Source organism: Protomyctophum parallelum, assembly GCF_964188405.1.
Source record: "Protomyctophum parallelum genome assembly, chromosome: 5".
Classification (NCBI taxonomy): Eukaryota; Metazoa; Chordata; class Actinopteri; order Myctophiformes; family Myctophidae; genus Protomyctophum; species Protomyctophum parallelum.
Genome location: NC_139702.1, coordinates 47561926 through 47582960, shown reverse-complemented (window position 1 = coordinate 47582960; position 21035 = coordinate 47561926). Strand labels below are relative to the sequence as shown.

Sequence of the window (21035 nt, the reverse complement as noted above, 5' to 3'; positions counted from 1 at the left end):
GTTTGGACTGAAGACGTCTCTGGGAGAAGTTAAGGCACAACGAAAAAGAGGATAAATTAGGAATGGAACAGATTAATCAGGTGGGTTTAGCATACAAAAATAGTTGGCTGACGAAGACACCAGAAGATTAATTTATATTCCAACAGTATCGCTTGCCAACAATATCTGATAAAACTTTAAAATCAATTCTTGTTGGCTAGTGACAACATGATGGTCACTGGTGTGAGCGCATTCTCATGTAATTGGTGACGCCGTGGGACGGATTTGACTAAACGTTTATAGGGGGATATGAGTTACAATTATGTCCCTATCAGGACATAACTCAAACGGTGAGTTGAAGTTGGCTTCACAGAGTTCAGCACGACTGTTCGCCTAACAGCTCGTTCGGTGGTGCCTCTCGGTGGCTCAAGTCCGCTTTAGAGGACGCGCCTCTGTCATTTTAACTGTGTGGTTTTTTTTGGCAGAGGAGTCACCCATTTACTTTCTTGGGTTTGAGAACGGCACTCCTGCATTCCAGGAGTGTGGCAGTAACCGGGATGGCGTCAGATGGCGTGAAGGGGAGGGACCCCTGTCATGTCTTGGTCACATTTATCCCAAGATGACACTATAGGCCGGTTTGGGATGGTGTAAAAACTAATTTGATTAAGGAAGAGTTTGGATGCAGCCACTATGGAAACAACTAAATCACACACACACACACACACACACACACACACACACACACACACACACACACACACACACACACACACACACAAACTTGGTTTTGGTCCTGTTCTCTTCAGTCACAGGCTGCCCCCTTCCTCCACCCTACCATGATTCCACTGCATCACTGTATCAATTCCTTGTCATAATCAATCCATCTACCCTGGCTGTGACAATACAGTACATCCCTTTCGGTGCTCATATCCATTTACCTCCCACTGCCTGTCTATTGCATTCTGTACCATCGCTTTCTCCATTTCCAACTAATTCTACTAACTCATTTCTCCTCTCCCTCATTTCCCCACCCCTTCATCTCCCCCTTCTTTCCATCTCCCTCCTCACCCAAATCCATCCAATTCTCCCTCATCCCTCCATTCTTCCCCTGCCTGTTCTTCTTTCTTTGTTTTCCCATGGTTGCTTACAATGCCTTCATTTCTCTATCCTCTAATCATGTAAGGATGTCAGGCATGACAGGAGAGCTGATTGCCTGTGAGAGCTGATGGCGAGTGGATCCTTTATCTTGCTCGGGGCATGTGTCGAACAGGCCTCACTTCCCCTGCTCGCTGCCCACCACCTTCTCACATGTTTTACAGTCAGACTCAACAGTTTCCCATTCCATGGTCTACCTTTCACTCTTAGCAAGAGAGGCAATGTACAGTTGGGGCGATGACACACACATGTGACCACTGACCAGTCACAAAAAACATGCCTGTATGTTCATAATCCTAATAACAAATATTATGGCAACATATTATACATATAAGTTTGCTTTTTATGATTTCTTTGCATTGTTTTGTTGTTAAATGAGGTGAGATTAACCTGATATAAACCCCACTACACACACAACCTTATATTATGTTGTTTCAAATGTGTCGTTTGTATTTATTAATTGACGCAGATCTACAGCAATGGCAGGAAGGAAGCGTGTTAAATGTGGAAAAAATAAATAAATCCAAAAACCTATAACTTGACAAGATACATAACATAAACAAGATATACTGTATGCAATTTTACTGGCAGGGAGTCTAGCGTGGGCAAACCTCTGCCCTCAATGATTTGCCACACTATGCTGATGTATAGGTCAAGAGGGAGTCCAGCACTCCCATCAGTGCATCATTAATAATACTTAGCATGGTTTGGAGAAATGACATTTTCTGTAAGCAAACCACTGGAGTAATCTATGGCGTACAGTGTATGCACAGCCGGACAGTGTGTGTATGTATAATGTAACATCTGTATGTCTTTGTTAGTCTGTGTGTGTGTGTGTGTGTGTGTGTGTGTGTGTGTGTGTGTGTGTGTGTGTGTGTGTGTGTGTGGTGTGCGTGCGTATGCACGGTGTGCGTGCGTATGCACACGCCCGCACGCGTGCGTGTAATAAGTGAGAGATAAATTCTGGCAAGCCTTGGCTCCCATCATTGTGAGAAAGCAGATGGCTGCCAGACAGTGCAGAATAGATAAAGCGGCAGCCGCTGGACAGACTGTGGGTCATGGGCAGCACATGGCATCAACACACAGGGGGTAAATTCCCACTGGACACACATAACATTAAACACAAGCAACTAGGACACCACTCTTTCATCCCCAGAACACGAATGCTTACCGTCAAACAAACATTCAGTTTCATGATAATACAAGAAAAGTGCACTCCTTGGAGCAGGCTGGTTAATTGCCTACCCAGGGAGCACGACATTTGCATGGAAGGCAGTCATAACCAGCTGGAATAGAATCAGAACAATCGGACTGGTAGAGCTTATGACCTCAGAGATAATGTGTACCGATTTGTGTGAGTTTTGGGCAAAGTCTGTAGAGTAGTAGCAAAAAGTGTGTTTTGAAGCAAATAAATTAAAAATAAGCAAAGAAGATCTTGTCTGGCGAAATTGTGACTGTCTGTGGCCTATTTGTGAGTTTCTCCTTCATAGGTTGTGCGATGTTGAGTCATTGTCTGTACAACCTACTGTTCAAGAGTTATAGGCCAAAACGTGAAGGGACCTGTTCTTAGTGTTCTATAGTGCTACCGTGAGACCAGGGGTGATACAGGTCAACGCCCTGGTATATAGTTTTGAAGATGCACGCAAGCCTGCACAGCTATTCACAGTTTTTGCACCTCGCTAACCTCGCAGAGTTTTGAGGCCCCTAGTGTACGGTAAAAGATAGTACTTCTCTGTTCCACACAGAGTTGTAGAATGCAGCAACACATGGCATGGACATGCCACAACCCCTGAATCCAAACAACACACTGGACTGAACACGGCATAGAAAATAAAAACTTTTGAATAAAAACTTTCTGAAATAGAGATAGAAAGTGAAATAGAGCGAGAGAAATGATGGCTATTATCACCCAAAGGAGGCAAGGCTTTCAGAGAGAGAAATGTGAGAAATGTGTACGTGTGTGTGCGCGCGTGTGTGCATGCGTGCGTGTTTACATGTGTGTGTGTCTGTATTGGAAGGTATCTGTATCTGGGTAACACACTCAATTAATTTGAACTGTGTATCCATTACTGGTGATGCTTAAATGAGACTGCTGGGTGTTGTTGACTTATGACACTCATTCCTAGTGGCGGCCGGTGGATTTTTCACCAGGTGGTGCTACACCAATAATAATTATCCATATTAATTCACATAATAACAGACAAAAAGTTGTTTCTTATTTACAAATTATGGTTGCTATATGTTGTTTACAATCTACGCATGTAAGCATTTGGCATAAAAACAAACCTGTGTGTAAATTGGCAGAGAACTTTTAATGTGTGTGTGTGTGTGTGTGTGTGTGTGTGTGTGTGTGTGTGTGTGTGTGTGTGTCCATAACAATAAACAATACAGGGGATAACACAAAAGTATTTCTTTTGACTTCCTTAGTCACACTGAACGAGCTGCAGAACACATTCACTCATTATTTGTGGAAGGGGCGCATCCACTTATGGCACCCACTGCAAGGGTTTCTTCAATGGCTTGTATTCATCATTATGTGAAAACATTCACTCTGCGAGTACTCGCGGTGCAACATGCATACCGTGCACCTTGTGTGTCTACAAGCACATCTCCCATGAACTCATCTGTCGGAAACCACGAACCCTGACAGGGCTCAGTGGGACACGTCAACACTCAAGACACCAAAATAAAAACGGTGTGCTAAGCACAAAACTGGCCGGGGCATTGCATTTCCTTGCACCAGTCGTGCCAAGGATTGGGCCGTGCCGTTCTGGAAGCATGAAGCATGCACTGGGACTCTGCGTGTGGGGGGGGGGGGGGGGGGGGGTGTCGACACTGGCACGGACAGTATTACATCGCATGGGCATGGCTGGCTAGATTTACAGGCACAGCCCCCTCAGACTGCTGGATTAATTGGCTGAGAGGTGGGGTCCTTCAAAGGCAGCCACTGAAACTGTATTTGATTTTTTTGAAGGAGACCATGTTAACATTAACAGTAAAACAAGAGGACTCAATTTTACTGCCAACATTCTGATTGGCCAGATGAAATGTTGCCTATAATCGATTGTCGGGAGCGACGGTTGATTTCCGCATGTCGGCCCTTTGGTGTGTCGGATCGGGTCTGTGTGGGCATCCCTTGTTTGAAGCATGCAAGACCCTCAGAAAGGGAATGGTTGAAAATATCCACAAACACACCTGCCAGCTGGTTGTGCACAGACTTTGAGGTCACGACCTGGTGTGCCATCAGGGCCCGCAACATTACGGGTGCTCACGCAACGCCTTCCGCACACATATCAGCCTCCGAGATGGATAATGGGCTGGCCTGGTCTGGTGCTGGTGCCGTCTGTCTTAAAATGGGCGAACGTGATTAGCTCATTGGGGAGGGCTTCTGGTTCGCCCTCTGAAGTCCTTGCCACACGCTTCTCGCATCCCCATTATTGAGCTGGTCTTCCAGGGCTTAGCACTATAACTATAACTCGAAACTAGCTCAGTGGCCTTCTGGTTAGAGTGACCGCCCTGAAATTGGGAGGTCGGGGTTCAATCCCCGGCCAGGTCATACCAAAGCTGTAGAAATGGGACCCAAGGCCTCCTTGCTTGGTACTCGGCATCAATGATTGGAAACACAGTCGAGACAGATGGCCACCCACCCTAGAGACGGGTTCTGCTTGACGTTTCTTACAGCTAAGAGAGTTTTTTGTTACCACTGTTATAAAATTGCTTGCTCAGGGTGGTCGGTGATCTCTGTCGGTTCTCTGCTCTACATGTAAAGGGTCTTGAGATAACTTGTTGTGATTTGACACTTTATTCAAATGTAACTGAATTGAATTGATTACATGTTATATTCACAACATTTCCTGAAAACAGTCTTAACCCTAACAAAGGAATACTGTAGCTATAAATGTGTTATTTCCTCCTGGGCCTTCCTACCGCTGTGATCTAGGAGAATCAAATAGAGTTGGAGGAGGATCACTCACTGCTGTAGGCCTAATGCTTTTTTGATATCCACCTTTCCACTGTAATGGAAGCGGTTTGTCAGGCAGTCAATTCTCTGTGGGACTTTCGCTTCCAATGGTGACAGTCTTCTTCTGTGGCCTTATTAGAGGGAAATATGACAACGAATGAAGCTCTGAGCATAGCTCAGTCAGAAAGAACTAATCTTCTTTCTTTTCTTTTTTTGCACACCTTGTTTCTTATCTCTCTACAACCCAGGATATTTAAAAAGAAACGTAATATCCGACATTAGCTTGAGACGCCTTAAAAATAACACATTTAAGGAAGTTGTTGTCACTCTCCTCGTTTAAGGACTACAGGGAAAGAGCTGCAAAGGGGAAGAAAAATGTGCGGGAGATACTGCAACATAAAAAAAAAAAATCAGACAAATAGTGTTCCTCACTGATGTTCACAACATTTTAGATAGTTAATTTATTTCAGTCATGGTTTAAAAATAATTTGTTGTCATTGTGTTTGTGTGTTTGACGGCAGTGAGCCATGCGAAGTCAGCCTCAGGTCAGTCCTGTCTGTTTCCATGCAGAGGAGACAGAGAGGGCACCGTGTTTCTGTTTAATTCACTTACTTCTCTTAGCTAGAGCCACACTGAACTGCCCTCAGGGGACCCGGGTGATCGTGTGTGTTCAACATGTGCATGACCATGTGTGTGTGAGGGTAAAATAGAATCAGTGCAGAAAGAGTTGCAGATTTCCCCAGGTCACACCAGGAAAAGTGGACATCAATGATGCAGTATATCGCCACATACACCTCCCCCCTCGCTCTCGGTTTCATCTCCAGAGCGCCTGTAGTGAAACGGGAAGCCCTAGCATTATTTATGGTGCTTGTTTTGCAAAGCGCTGCCCTTGCTCTCACTGTAAGCAACCAAACACTGCCAAATGGAAACATTATGTTTCATTCATTGGCCTAATGGGGCTAATTGACATTAACATGACTGGCATTGTAGCCTAATGGTTCAAGTAACCAGAAGGTCATCAGGTCCAGTTCTCCAGGGAATATATGGGAAGAGATGTGGAAGTCTTGCTCTCCCCTCCCTACTCCACTGTGGATACGCTGTGCATAGTACAGGTGGCCCAACACGTGGTGAGGATAACCCTAAAGCCTGATTTTTACATCCCATGTGAGCTTGTAGATCTGTTATGTTCACACACCCCAGGCTGTTGCTGTCAAGAAGAATGTCTTCCTAGACAACTCGCCACATTGGCTAGGAGTTTGCTTTTGAGGAGGACATCGATAGTGGATAAATATGGTAGTGATTGCTGTTATAATGCATGGATGATGGATAATGGACTCCGACCTCCGGGGGCCTCTGCCCCAGCCAACCTGAGTGTGAGGCTGGGCAAACATTGCCCAGCCAGGGAAAATACGCAGTCCATACAGTAATGAGCTTTGGGCTGAGTTTAACTTGCAATGTATATATATGAGAGACAAAAAAGGGGACTCCAGCACATCCAAAAATCCCTTTGGGAGCTGCAAGTCTAGTTAGCAGGCATAGACTTCAAAAAGAGAAATAAAGCTTCCAAGGAAGGGACTGCACACTCCAGGGAATAGAGACGGACAACTTACTGCATCATCAACTTATTCGTCAGGTGCTATCACCTGACAAAGCTCACGGCGAAACGTGTCGTACTAATAAATAAGTTGATGATGCAGTAAGTTGTCTGTCTCTATTCCCTGGAGTGTGTAGTCCCTTCCTTGGAAGGTTTATTTCTCTTTTTGAGCTAGCGCCCCTCAAACATACATTATGTCATGAGAGAAAGAGAATGAAGGGGGGCTCTCCTGTCCTCCATAGCTGCTATACCCAGTGGGCCTCCACTCACCTCAGTCCTGGCTGGCACTACAGTTTTATAACACCATCCAGCGGAGGTGTTATAAAACACTTTGGCAGCACTGTGCCGATTCTTTGGTATTATGCTCTTGGGCTGCTAGTTGAGCTTTGTTATGCTACTGTAAATCAACGCCCGTTAAGCTACAACAGATACAGTTTTTCCTGGATATTTGCTACTGCACACCCGGGGGGGCGAGTCCATCTCAAAACTGAGCAAATCTCAGTGGTTGCCCCTAGCAACAGAATTTATTATTGCACAAAAATCTATATTAAAAAGTATTTTAAGAAAGTATCAGTAACAGTAGCAGAAGAAAATATTTTTGATTTGATTTTTTTTGGTACAAACTGAAACAAATCATACAGAATTAGCAAAACACTCCATGTTTTTATATTGAGAGTTTATTAAATGAGTTGATATAACTAACAAAGATAGCCAGTATAAGAGCAGTCTAATTCAACACAGAAGCATGTGCTTCATAACACATAAGTAAACAAAGCCAAATAGATCACGTTTGTGATGATTACTGAGATGACGAATGCATATTTCACAATAGAGCATGGTGTGTGTATGAGCCTGTTGACAATGCGTATCCAGACTCACTCAGAGATGATGAATGGTAACTATAAAGTAGTACAGTTTAGCTCATTACCCTACAATACACTACAGGACTCTGAGGTTGGCGCTTCACAAAGAATCACCCAGCTCCCCACAGACTATTTTCTACAGCGTTATGGCTTCTGTGTCATCCATGGTGTGCTCTATTAAAAGAGTCTAGGGGAATCTTGAATGACATATCTCCAGTTACAGGGGCCAAACTGCGCTGCAGTGAGGCTATGGCCATGTGCACTTGTCTTTAGCAATATGCAAGCAATAGCTGGTAGATGACACCAGCAGCAGAGGAAGAGAGAACAGTGAAGTCTCATTGAAAAGCTTCACACAATAGGCCAGATTGTATCTCTGAGTTGGAACAGCTGATCACAATGTGCTTTCTTCATACTGAAGGCTCTGCATTGTGAAAATAAATGGTATGTCTCCGGCCCAAATAACTTCTTTATTGATGAATGAATGAATGAATTAAATTTATTACTAACCAATCAATCAATCAATCAGTTAGAAGTCAGAGGATGATCTGAATGGCACAATCTATCATCAGCGCTTCATACCAATGGAGAAACATGCATGATGGAGGATGTGTACAAATTAACTTCTGCTGGTGTAGAATGGCCAATAAGGCCCTCACACCTTACAGACTAAAAGTCTATTTCTATTTCAAACTTGAGACTGGCAAATAATATGATTTTTAGACCTGCTACAGGTGGTGGGGCTCTAAGGATGGCCATGTCAGTCATTTTTGTCTGTCCAACAATTCGTCCCAAACAGCATTATCTTGAAAGAGCCTGGCTGGAATACTATGACACTTGCTGGAATACTATGACACTTGCTGAGCACATGCATGCTGCTTGGATGATGACCCAATGGCCTTTCCTCGAGGTCTACGATAATAATGTTGTCGGTTCAAATACTTTGGGCTATATGTTGTGCTACCCTTACCCCTTATCCCTAAACTTATTTGACTATTTGAACTATTTAAAAAGGTTTTTCAAAATAGTAAACAATTGCAATCTACAAGCGCACAACGTGTCATGTCCAGTGGGTGTACTTGTACACCATGGCTGGGGGATGACACCTCGTCCTCTCTCTGAACTTATGCTTCAAGACACACAGACAAATCTACAGTTCAATGTTCATTAATCTCTGAGAGATCAATGAAAAAGTTAAAGCAAAACGTAGATAATGTAGTTACTGCAGCTCCATACCCCTGAATGACAATATATGGCTCTAGATGCTTGGGGGTAAAGGATGTGTAAAGCAAGCCTCATTTTTCTCCTGTCCCTTCCAGTGCTTTGTAACAAGACATGGATGTATGGTATACTATAGTGCAAAGCTCTGCCCCTAGCGGGGGGGGGGGGGGCTTCGACAAGAGCCAGGGCCTGTTGACATCAGCGAATACATCAGTGACGTCAGTCGCATAAATGTGATGGACAGAAAACAAAACAAAGGGATCAACTCTGACCACGACACAGCAAAACGTACAGAGAGGCAACAGCTGGTGTTTGGTTACTTACGTCTGTGTCGGGTCCCTTATCTGCCCCGGGGCAGCAGAACGTGACGAACTCATGGCACCTCTTGTGGCACACAAAACAGCAAACTGAAGGGGAAGAGAGAAAAGGGGGGGGGGGGGGGAGAATGTTAAAATGACTGAAGAGGAGAAAGCTTCTCAACATGTGTCAGCATGGCCAGTTTAACACCTCTTTAAGGTTTGTACAATGCTACACTGTAAAATACTGAGCCTCAGTGTAACTCTGATGTTGTGAAATTGATCAAAATGACTTGGTTACATTTGTACACTGTTAAGGTTTAAAACTAATGATTTGACTGTGAACCTCCCAGGATCAAAAACACACCTGCACACAAACACATAACAGTGAGTGCATAGTACTGTATGCATATTGAAACATAGATTGCAGTGTAGTAGGGTCATTGAAGGGAGAAAATGGCACCTTTGGATACCATCTCCCAGACACTGCCTGACACAGAGAGGAGAGAAAAGGCATACAGTATGTCTTTGTCTCTCTCTCTGTCTCTCTACAGTTTGAATACATTAATTAGATTATGATGTGGCTGTAGTTCTCAGGAAGAACAAGTTTTACTGAACATTCATTTTCATACCATTAAATTCACACTGACCACAATGGAAACTTTGTTTTTGCATTATTGTATACTATACCTCTGTATTATTTTCAAAACGTTAATGAATTATTCAACCAACGAAAACACTGGAATACTATTTCTCTTTCTTTTTCCATTTACTATTTGAACAGAAGTGGCCATAGCTGAATGGTTAGTGTGCCTGCCTGGGGAGCCAGAGCCTCTGGTTGTCCCTGAGCAAAACTCTTAACCCCTGATTGCTCCCCGAGCACCGTAGAATGCCCACTTAATAGGAGGACGAATTTCACCTAATGGAATGTGCATATTATACTATATACACATTATATATATAATGCCACAAAAACTGCCTATTAACAGCATAATCGACTTATTATCTCCTCTTCAAAATGAACACAGTCGAGGCAAGCATGCCATGTGGATGCAGTGACATAGATTAACAGAAACTGATGCAAATCAATACAGCCACACCCCCCAACCCTTCACTCTGCCCCATGGCTGGTCCAGTCAATATGAACATCAACCCAGATCTATATAACTCACACCACCGCCCACACGCACACAAAATGGCTCATCAATCTGATGATTCATAAATACACTAGGTTACAGAGCCAGTCTTCTAATACCAGCAACCCCCTGTGAGAGGCCAACATCTCACACCAACACAACAGACACTCTTCTCAGGAAAAATTGACAAGGATGATTCACAGTTATTACGTAATCGTCTGATTGCAATTATTTCAGCCCATCACAATTTAAACCGTATAAAAGAAGTTGGAGGAACTGAACAGCTGTTACATTGACTTTGTTATTTCCACATCATTGTCCACACTCTTAACCCGTATTACCCATTTTGTGGACTGTGGAAAAGTACATGCCCTGATATAGTGATATTTCAATAATAGGATTTAAGTTATTTGTCATAACTGCCCTGTGCTGTTTTTTTTATTTACAAAGCCTAAAAGGTAAACAGAAATGTAATTGTTAAAAAACATGTTCCAATGCCAAAAACAACGATTAAATCATTAATAGTAACTATTTGCAACTATTTGCATGACAAGTAGCTCACAATGTGTCGCGATGCGACGCATTGTGAGCTTGTAGATGAGCTATTTTCAAAATACTTTTATAAATTTGAAAAATGAGGCATTCTGCATGAGTACTTTCTAGAGATGACCTAGACCTGAACCCAAGCATGTACAACTGGATACTGTACTTCCTGACCAACTGTCACCCAAGAACTCCACTCCCAGTACACATACAGTATGACCTATAGTGGCCACAGACTGCACAGAGTGGTCAGTTAAGCAATATTACACGAGAGGGTGTGGTTTAACGTGATTACTGCCACGACAGTAATGTGAGGTCAGGCACGAGACGTAGTCGAGTTCCACAAGCATCACTCAAGTTCCACCACACACACACACACACACACACCTCCACTCCTCCACATTACTTGAAAATAGTTTGCAGGTCATGTGCCTGAATATAGAGCCTCCACAAATGGCAGGAGTGCTGTTTATGTTTTTGTTTGAGGCGAAAGCACAGAAAAAACAATAACAACTTTGCACTTCTTATTAGATGTCACATTACTCCACGCACACGCATGTATTCATGCATGCCATGCAGCATGAATGCAGCATTTGTTTAATAATATAAAATGGATTATTCCAATTGTTTACAAGAAACAAACGACAGAACATTCATGACCGAAAGAATAAGGTGGCGAATACAAGCGGCCGAAATTTGTTCTTCGTCGGGTGGCTCACCCTATCTCCCTTAGAGATAGGGTGAGAAGTTCGGTCACACGAGACTCGGATTAGAGCTTAGGTGGTTCGGGCATCTGGTTAGGATGCCTCTCTGGAGTCTCCCTAGGGAGGTCCTCGAGGCGCGTCCCACTGGGAGGAGACCCTGGGCAGACCAAGGCACAGTTGGAGGAATCACATCGAATTGGAACGCCTATGGATCCCCCAGGAGGAAGTTTTTTTTTTTCCCGTTTTTTTTCTCATTAAATACGTATTAAAAGTAAAAGTACATCATCTTTATTGTGGGGCAAGTGTCCAGCGAGAAGTTTACAGCTCCGCAATAGGCTTGTGTGGCCAATAGGGGTATTTGACCTTGTCCAATTTGGTCTCTGGGAAAGTGTCATTCAGATCTTCAATTGTCATCTGATCGAAGGGGATCATATTCTGGAATTTAGCAAGCGCTGCCTCATACGCGGCAATACGGGCCTTCGACTCTTCGGCATAGGCCAAAGCCCTTTTATTTGCCTCCGCCTCTTGTGCGTCAATTAATGCAGTTTGTGTGTCCACAGGCTCTGGGATCTGCAGTGCGCTGAACTTCTGTTCAAACTCAGCCACCATCCCAGATCTGACCACAGCACCTTGGTAGAAAGCCCAGTCAATATTTACAGGGGTCTCTGGAAGTGTCGCTAGCTTGCCACCGATGGCATCGCTGCGAGTCTTCAAGGCATTGAACATGCCCCTCTGGTTGGGTGGCACCCGCTCAGCAAATGCCACCCAGTCTAGGGCCTTTGTTGCAAAACAGCGAGCCATGGTAATCTCTCAGTAGCTCTTCTCTTTTGGACAGAGAATGAATCCCCCCAGGAGGAAGTTACTAATGTTGGTCTGGAGAGTTTGGAGTTTGGAGTTCTCTGGTGGAGCCAGGTGTCCTGTAGGGCCACCGGTTTTTGGGAACGATTGGTTACCTATCGGTGTATGGGCTGAACTGCTCTACCTAAGTAGGTCTGAACTTCTCTCCCTAAATAGCCCTTCTTGTGGTCGATGTGACGTCATGCTGTGCCTGTGACGTCACACTGCTATCCGTTGTCGTGGCAATACAAGGATTCATCAAATACAGACGGCTGTACGCGTCTCATCTGTAGAGGCTGCCTGCAAACATAATAAAATAATGTCCTTCAATGATGATCTTAATAGGGAAACAATAAACTTCAGGGATGAAAATGTATGCTGCGTATATAGGCGCGCAATTTGAAACAGGCACACACAAAAATATTATGTACATCGAAAAAACATGTGGCAGTTTGGGAGTTACTTGTTGCTAAATATATTAATGAAAAACATTATTTAACTGCTATAATGAAAATTCCAATTAAGGATTCTGTTTTGGAACAATTACAGATGATTAGATTGATTTTTGTTCCTGCTCCTAACAAAAATATTGTTTGACGTAAGTAAATAAAAAAAACAATACATGTTTACGCCCTGAAGAGCTGACGGCAGCTTGGCTCCATCTACAGAGAAAAGCAAAGGTGTTTCAGTGAACTAAGAGTCTGTGAGTCGTGACTGTATTGTTTCTCACTCTAAAGACAAGGATAATTACAAAGCAGGTGAGAATGTAATGAGGGCTGTCAAATCAATACTTATCCAATTCTCTACAAACCCTGTAGCACAGTGAAACGCTCGACCCTCCTGCTTTTGTTTACGAAGATAATAAGTCTCTCTACAATTTCCTTCCATCGGACTGGAGGAAATGCAGGAATGATTTCCCTTTGTTTTGTCATTTTGAGCCTGCAGTGGAATCAGAGGGCGGGCTATGAGAATGCGTATTTTCAGGATATATGAGGAAGCTTAACTGATGTCAAATAAAATATGGAGGTGCCTTGCAGAAACAAGGAGCATGTGTGGGCGAGTGCTTTCAGTGGGAACATTTAATTGCTTCCCACTCTTGGCCTTTATAAAATTAACTTATTGAAAAGCTGGAGAGCTTGTATTCATCCTATCCATTCTTTAGAATAAGTCACCAGTGAGTCTGCCAGCAAGTGCACTATCCCATTTCACCAAACAATGGTTTGATGGCTATGAAAGAGCAAATTAAATGTAGAGACGTGCAGACACACACATCTGATGAAACCTATTATTTTTCAATTAATCACCTATGACTTTTGTTTCATTTACCATGTCTTCTGACAGATTGGTGACTAATTATGAATAGATATAGAAGCAGCGATATATTCTGAATGACTAGATCAACTTTATTTTTTTAGATCAGCTTTTTTTTAATAGTCAAAGTATGTGGTGGGGAGTTTCTTTTTAGCTTGAAATGAACGTTTTATTATCACAATATACTTTGAGTACCAAAGTAAAAGTAAAGATGTCAGAAAATAGCAGATCTACAAGCTCATAACACTTCACACTTTTTTCGAATAGCCAAAGTGCAAAGTAGTTAACAGTGCTAATCACGACATTCCCCAACATTTGTTTTCATTATTTAATTTGCCTTTTGTACAAGCCCTCCTCCCTGGCCTGTGTGTGTGTGTGTGTGTGTGTGTGTGTGTGTGTGTGTGTGTGTGTGTGTGTGTGTGTGTGTGTGTGTTAGGCTGCGTAACAGTGACACTTGGTGGTGGTCAACAAATGCTATTTCCGTACTCGGACGGAAGGACAGACCCAGCCAAGAACACACATTCCTAGCACCACTCAAAAATAATAATAATAATACAATTTCAGCATGGTACAGTAGGAACTAGGAACACAGTGCACACCCCCCCCCCCTGTGGGAGTGTATGGACACTTACCCCAGGCATGGCATGACAAATGGATCTCTGGGGATTTAGAAAATGAGAATGAATCGATCCGATTCTGCATCAGCTCTGAACTGAACCACACATGCCGTTTGGTGGAGACCAAGCTAGTGGCCGAGGGTGAAAGAAGGTTGTGTATACTACCGTATGTTCATGTTAATTTATTTGATTTGTTTTGAATGGGTAACGCACCTAAAGTCAGAGCATGGTGGTCACATGAAGAGCTGTTCATGGCATGGAAATTTGAGAATGAAACACAATTGGCAGTATTTATACACAACTAAATCTGATCAAATATTGATGAATAAATCCCTGTGTTAAGAGTATTGCCTTAAAGATCAAACCACAGGCCTAGTGGTCTCATCATTAAGGAATATTGCAGGAATGGGACTATGTACAATGCTCTTGGCTATGGGAATAATGAAAATGGCAATATTGATGAAAATGACAATGATAAAGGTCATAAACAGTGAAGAAGAAGAAGACGGTTCGAAATTACCAAAATTGCCACCACCATCAAATGTTTCTTTTTTTTTACGTCATAATGATCATAATTTAAGAGTCTACAGACTGAGGCTTGACTCTACAGTTTATTCCCTTCCCCTGTGATATATATTTAAGGGCCAGCTCATAACATCAAGGTCATTCGTCATCATATCATCATTCATCATATTAAGTAATGGCATCGTAGGATCATAAAAGTGAAAAATGAATTCAGACATTATTGAGCCATTTGATTTATTGCTCTCCATGCCTGGCCAACACCAACATTCCTGCTGTAATAGAAAGTGAAAAGGTCTGCTGTGGACAAAGTAGACGCTACAGGTTCTTCTCACACTCCCGAGGCTTCTTTAATGAAGCAATTACTTGCTACTGGTCTATCATTAATGAATGAATGTTAGTATCTTATCCGTTTGATTTACATTCTATCGGCCATTACATTGTAATTGCAGTCATTGTCTGGGGCGCGTGGGAGGTTTTTACACACACACACACACACACACACAATGTGGTGTATGGTTATAACAATAAGTTCATCGTTATTGATGTATTATTGATGTGTGTCTGAGGAGCCACTGTTGGCAGGATCATGCCCTCATGTCCTCTCTAGCACCGTGCCTTACACCGCTACCTTTAGGCGCTTGACTCATGAAGCCAACAGAGCGGCAAACATACTTTACATTCAGTGACCCTCTACTTACCCTTACTCATGTATCACACTACTGCAACAGCTTCATAAATATTACATACACTACTACACTCTTTTAAAGTACCCAAAGTGGTTCATGCCCGGATGCTGCCAGGATGGATGTTGACAAAACAGAGTCTGGCTATACACATTAGCATGAATCACTGAGATCAGTGGATGAGATGTTTATATGGGGCTCTGCTATTAAGACACAGTCGAAGGTTTGTTAATATGTTTTACATGGCATTGCAACAATTGAATTAGGACTGAACAACACACTGCTGTTGGGAAACCACACAACTTTTATGTTTCCAGTAAATACCCTGAGCTAAGGTAGTGCATTATTAAAGGTATATTCAGTGATTTCACTTAATTCAAATATCACTTATTTTTTTGTTTTGTTGTGATAATCCTCCCTACTATAGAGTGTGCTGACCATATAAGGAGTTCCTCCCTGTCCCCAGTTAAACCCTGGGGGTCAAAAAACCGTAGGTTTCGTTTTTGACTCTCTATCCTGATTGGACGAAAGGCTGGGTCCCACAGCCAAAAACGAAACCTAAGGTTTTTTGAGTGAAATCACTGAATATACCTTTAAGGTAAAACAAAAGAAAGGAACTTTTGTCTTTGATGATTAGGTGTGAAGTTATGAAGCAGTGCATTTGTATGGCTGTGTACTATAACTGTCTGCACATGAGGGTGGTGAAAACACGAAGAAACTTGGGTTCAGCTAGGCTAGGCACAACTCTAGTTTGTTGTGTTATTTTAACAGTTTGACTGTTTTTTACGATTATCCCGCATTTTAATCAACCCCCCTTCACTGCCGAGATTGTTGTATTACCTTTAGAGCATACGCTGAATTATTTGGGCTTTTAATCCGCGAAAATCCATAAAAAAAAGCTCCCGTGGTTTGTTATGATCTGTGTGTAGCATCCACCATCTTGGTGCACCCGGAAGACGCACACACGATTGGTTTCAATGAGGCGTTGCACCCAATGCATTTCCATTGGCCTCAATTTCCCAGAAGCCCTAGCAGCCCACAGCATGTGACGATTTCCGGTTTTGTCATCACAGCGAAGGCATCCAGTCTCATACTCCGCGACGAAGACGGATTTTCTTTTGATTCATTACATTACGGCGGATTAAACACATAAAACAAAAGGCGGGTATGTCCGATACGGCAGCGACATTAACCTGGAGTAATCCATTCCCGGCACGGAAACTGTTAAGATGTAATGCAACAGCAGTAATGTAGCCCAAACACATGATACTATTGCACTGGTGATCTCTCTGAATGAATATAAATAGCAGAAAAGGATGAATTATGCAAGCATCATTATTGAAATGAGCTCCTTTAATAGGGCTGGGTCCAAAAAACAGCATTTCTGCCACACAGCATTCCTATGTTGAAGATGTGTAGAACCAAATGGCTGGGTTTCCCAAAGGAAATATGCATAGTGAGTATGCGTGTGGTTCTTCTCAACAACACCACCTTTCACTGTGAAGTGTGAACATATTCCGTGCATAGATGTGCCACACAATGGTAGGCCTGAGGCCTGGTATGGTTGGCCTGGGGCCTATGGTAGGCCTGAGGCCTATATTCGTAGGCCTGAGGCCTACCATACCGGCCTGACCGGTCAATAAAATAATGCTGAATTAACTAGCTTGGTAACTTTGACTGCACAATAGCCTCCCATTTAACCTCCTTGTCTAGGCCTATATTTATTAACCCACAATCGAATGTTATTCAATTTAATTCACTTGCACAATGGGACAGTAGTGTTTTCATATAGGCCTACATTTACCTTGCCGACATCGCTTCGCCTCTGAAATTTAATGTAATAATATTTGGACTGCTGGACAGTAGGCTCTCTTCACTCTTAAAAAAAACTTGTTTGTTTAATTTCTAAATGTAAATGAGACGAAGAAAGTCACCACTCACATCACACACTTCTCTGCGAATGGTTTTACTGTCGACAGGTGTGTATAGGCTAAAGAGGCTTTAGGGAAACAGGTTTGCTTCTAAATGTATTCATGCAGGAGGCCTTACGTGTGCAATAAGGACAGGTATGGCTGTGCTCTAGTCTAGGTTGTTTATTTCTATGTTGTTGTGTTTGACAGTGTTTCCCAAAAAAGGACATAGAGCTTCTGTGTGCGGCCTAGAGGGGTGTGTTCAAGCTACATGCAACACAACATTTATTTGGGAAATCCAGCCGTAATGCATTGCTAGGGGAGGCGGGGACATAGGTTGGTGAACCAATAGGGAGCCGGCGTCGGTTTCCAGTGCTAGTTTGAATCCGCCCCTCTATGCCTTGGAAAGGGAGCGTACTTTCAGGCTACTGTACCATTGACCTAGAGTGTTATTGTACTTTGTATATGTACATAAAGCATAACCATCACCAACTAGAATATTGTCTCGACTCCTATTTGCCTCATGATTGATCCAGAACTCCATGACAGCAAGCATTATTCAATGTCATACTCAGCTGTGAATTCACATTTTGTCATATGACAGCAACGAGTATGGGAAATTGGAAATAATGTGTGTGAAGATACGGTGCCGAAAAAGGTCCATCAATGCCATTGCTTTTGTAAAGGACTATTAATCATTTATGACAGTATAGGCTTATGTCTCACCATATGTCTTTAAGAGGCATCTGAAATAGTGTAGCTTAAAGGGCACAGGATATTGTCTCATATCAATAGTTGGACCCTGAATCAAATCATTCTTGCACTGTGATTCACACCACTAGTATATGTATGTGCAAAGTACATATACAGTATACAAGTATACGAATGCAAGATATTAGCCAGGTAGTGTAGTTCTCGCTAGGGTTGAACAATAACGGCCGTGCTACTCCAAGTGTGTGTGTGAGCTGCGCATACGCAGACTTTAACCAATTCTGACCGGGCACCCATTTTGGTGTCAGCATCATGTTATGCTTTAGCTATTTAAAAATAGCAGATCTACAAGCTCATATCGCGCCACCGAGTGGCGCGATACGAGCTTGTAGGTCTGCTATTTTTGAAAAATCGAAGAGCGACTGACATTTTTAGAATCTGATCTCAGGTCAGAATGGGTTCATCAGACCAGTGTGTGTCCGGCGGAAACCTCATATGAATCTGATCTCAGGTCAGAATGGGTTAAAATAGGACTGGATCTAAAACTGAGTGTGTGCATTTGTGTGTATATGCGCACACGCGCTTTGAAAAGCCTGGTGTAGCTCGGCCGTATGGCAGAAAAGGGTTCCTGCTGGATCTGTTATATCCTAGCTGAACCCCTACCAGTACCTGCACAATAACAGTAGGCAGTGCACCAACCGCACAAATGATCTATAACGGCAAGTGCCAGATCAATTTGTTGTTGCAATGAATGGCATCTTTAAAAATTCATGAACTGCACCGACATACTGTTATAAGAATCAGGGCCGCAAACAACTACTGCAGTAAACATGAGGATAAAAGGAGCTGGAGCAAAGCCTTGTTCAAAGGTGAAGCAGTGAGTCTTACAAAATAGAACCGTTAGGTTGGTGAGGATTAGCGTTTGAGTGTTTTCTCTCCAGTACTCGGGCACAACAGTAATATCTTAGAAAGCACAGGGATCGTATCATAAGCCTCAATGTTACTGTAGTAATGAGCTCTTACACATGCACCCATTGAACCATCGTCATTCAATATCGATCTGAGAGAGAGAGGCAGAGAGAGAGTGTGAGTGAGTGAGTGAGTGAGTGAGTGAGTGAGTGAGTGAGTGAGTGAGTGAATGACCATGGCCATCGAAAACGGACAAATACGGTATTCAGTGATCTTCAGTGTCGTGGCACCAGCAGCCTGAAGAAACTACTGAAGCAGCACCCTAGGTCAGAAGGACAGTGCTTGAATGCACAGCAGACCTTGCTTAGCAAGTGTGAACATTACATCTCCCACAGAGACGGTGCTCTCCTGGTTGGTCAATTAGGAGCTGCGCGGATGGAAGGGCCTGCTCCCTTCAACATGTCAACACCTCCAGTCAAGCACATCAGTGGATTAACCTACCCAGCTTTCACACCACCACAACACTGGTTGTGATTTGTGAAACGTCTCATCACAAATTTCAGCTTCATCACCCCGAGGACACTGTACAGAATGCACTGACTTAATCAACTGAAGCACAAATAGAAAAGGGAAATGTATTAGATTCCTTTTTCATTCAGCACGAAATGTTGGCCAACACCTTAATTGAAATGTTCTACAAAAAAAAAGACAGAATTGAAGCACTAATTGTGCATAATTATATTCTTAACTCCGTACTGGATGATGTCATTACACATACAATTCAATATGAACTCAACCATGAAAGCAACCAAACACTGCCTCCCTCAGTATCTACTGTACATGTAATGGCACATTTGGGAAGTTACCGTGTGGGGGTCCCCGAAAAACATCCAGACCACTAGGACGGGCCCAGGGGGTTGGCCCGGTTCTGGTGAGCCACCCCATGCACAAAATGGTTGAGAAATAACTGAATTACCATGTGGGGGTCCCCAGGGGGTCCCTCTACTGTACTATCACTGTACTGTACCGTAACACCCCAAATCATCATATATACTGTGTGTGTGTGTGTGTGTGTGTGTGTGTGTGTGTGTATACTGTATGTGTGTGTGTGTGTGTGTGTGTGTGTGTGTGTGTGCGCGAGTGTGCGTGTGCGTGCGTGCGTGCGTGTGTGTGTGTGTGTCCAAACACAGTGGCCATGCTGCTGTGGTTAGAATCACTGCCAGACATAAACATTTGAACTTTGAAGCAAAAATATTTGGAACAGATGGCAGATGGCAAGACAGTTAAGACTGCGATTTAAAGGTGTTAGTTGGCTACAGTAAGCATTGTTGCTTGTTTGGCAGGCATGGAGCCTCTTACAAAAACAAAACAAAGCTATTATTAATATCTTGCAAAATGTGCACGTTCCAATTAATGTGCACACTCAAACTGTGCATATGTAAATGCTATGATAAACACTAATAAAACCCAACTCATAAAACCCAATAAAAACAGTTAACAAGTGATTACAAGTTGTAGTTGCTGTGTAAAGCTTTAACATCAATGATAAACATTAATCGCCCAAATGAAGCAGGGGACGTTTAATAGGTTTTAGTGATCAATGGAAGCAGCAGTGCAGCACTGGTATGCTACATTTTATGGTTATTTGATCTGTCCTCTTTCCAGGCACTGCGGGGTTGGACTGGATCCTTTCTTTCACAGGAGACTGTCCATGGCCACTTCCTAGTCACACTCATGTCAGCTGACAGGTTTGATAAATCATACAAAAATAATAGTAATAAATAAAATAACTATAGTGTAAGCCCTTTCATTCAACATCAGACAACAACGCACACGCGGCACACATTGATTGATACAGATTGCAAAAAAAGGCACGGCAGCACAGATTCAGTTTGTACCTGGGAGAGAGAGAGAGAGAGAGAGAGAGAGAGAGAGAGAGAGAGAGAGAGAATGACATGCGGCAGGTTTCACGTGTCCAAACTGCAGGACAACTTAAAAAATAACTCTACCTCAGCACACTGTGCCAAGTGCCAACATACTAGCAAAACCCTGTGTTTAATTTAACTCAGAGTGTAAAGTGGAC

At 42.9% G+C, this 21035-nt stretch overlaps 2 protein-coding genes across 3 annotated transcripts in view; both read right to left on the bottom strand.

Annotated features, from left to right (window-relative positions):
* LOC310859462 (protein kinase C alpha type-like) overlaps nt 1-21035 on the bottom strand; it is a 143126-nt gene that overhangs the window by 78132 nt on the left and 43959 nt on the right. For both annotated transcript variants that reach the window (XM_083766012.1, XM_083766013.1), the window contains exon 4: nt 9095-9177. In XM_083766012.1, coding sequence (XP_083622138.1) covers nt 9095-9177 — 83 coding nt within the window. The remainder of the gene's footprint in view (nt 1-9094; nt 9178-21035) is intronic.
* LOC310859467 (ATP synthase subunit d, mitochondrial-like) lies at nt 11728-12287 on the bottom strand. Its single transcript, XM_083766020.1, has one exon. The coding sequence runs from the start codon at nt 12248-12250 to the stop codon at nt 11768-11770; it is 483 nt and encodes a 160-aa protein (XP_083622146.1). The 5' UTR covers nt 12251-12287; the 3' UTR covers nt 11728-11767.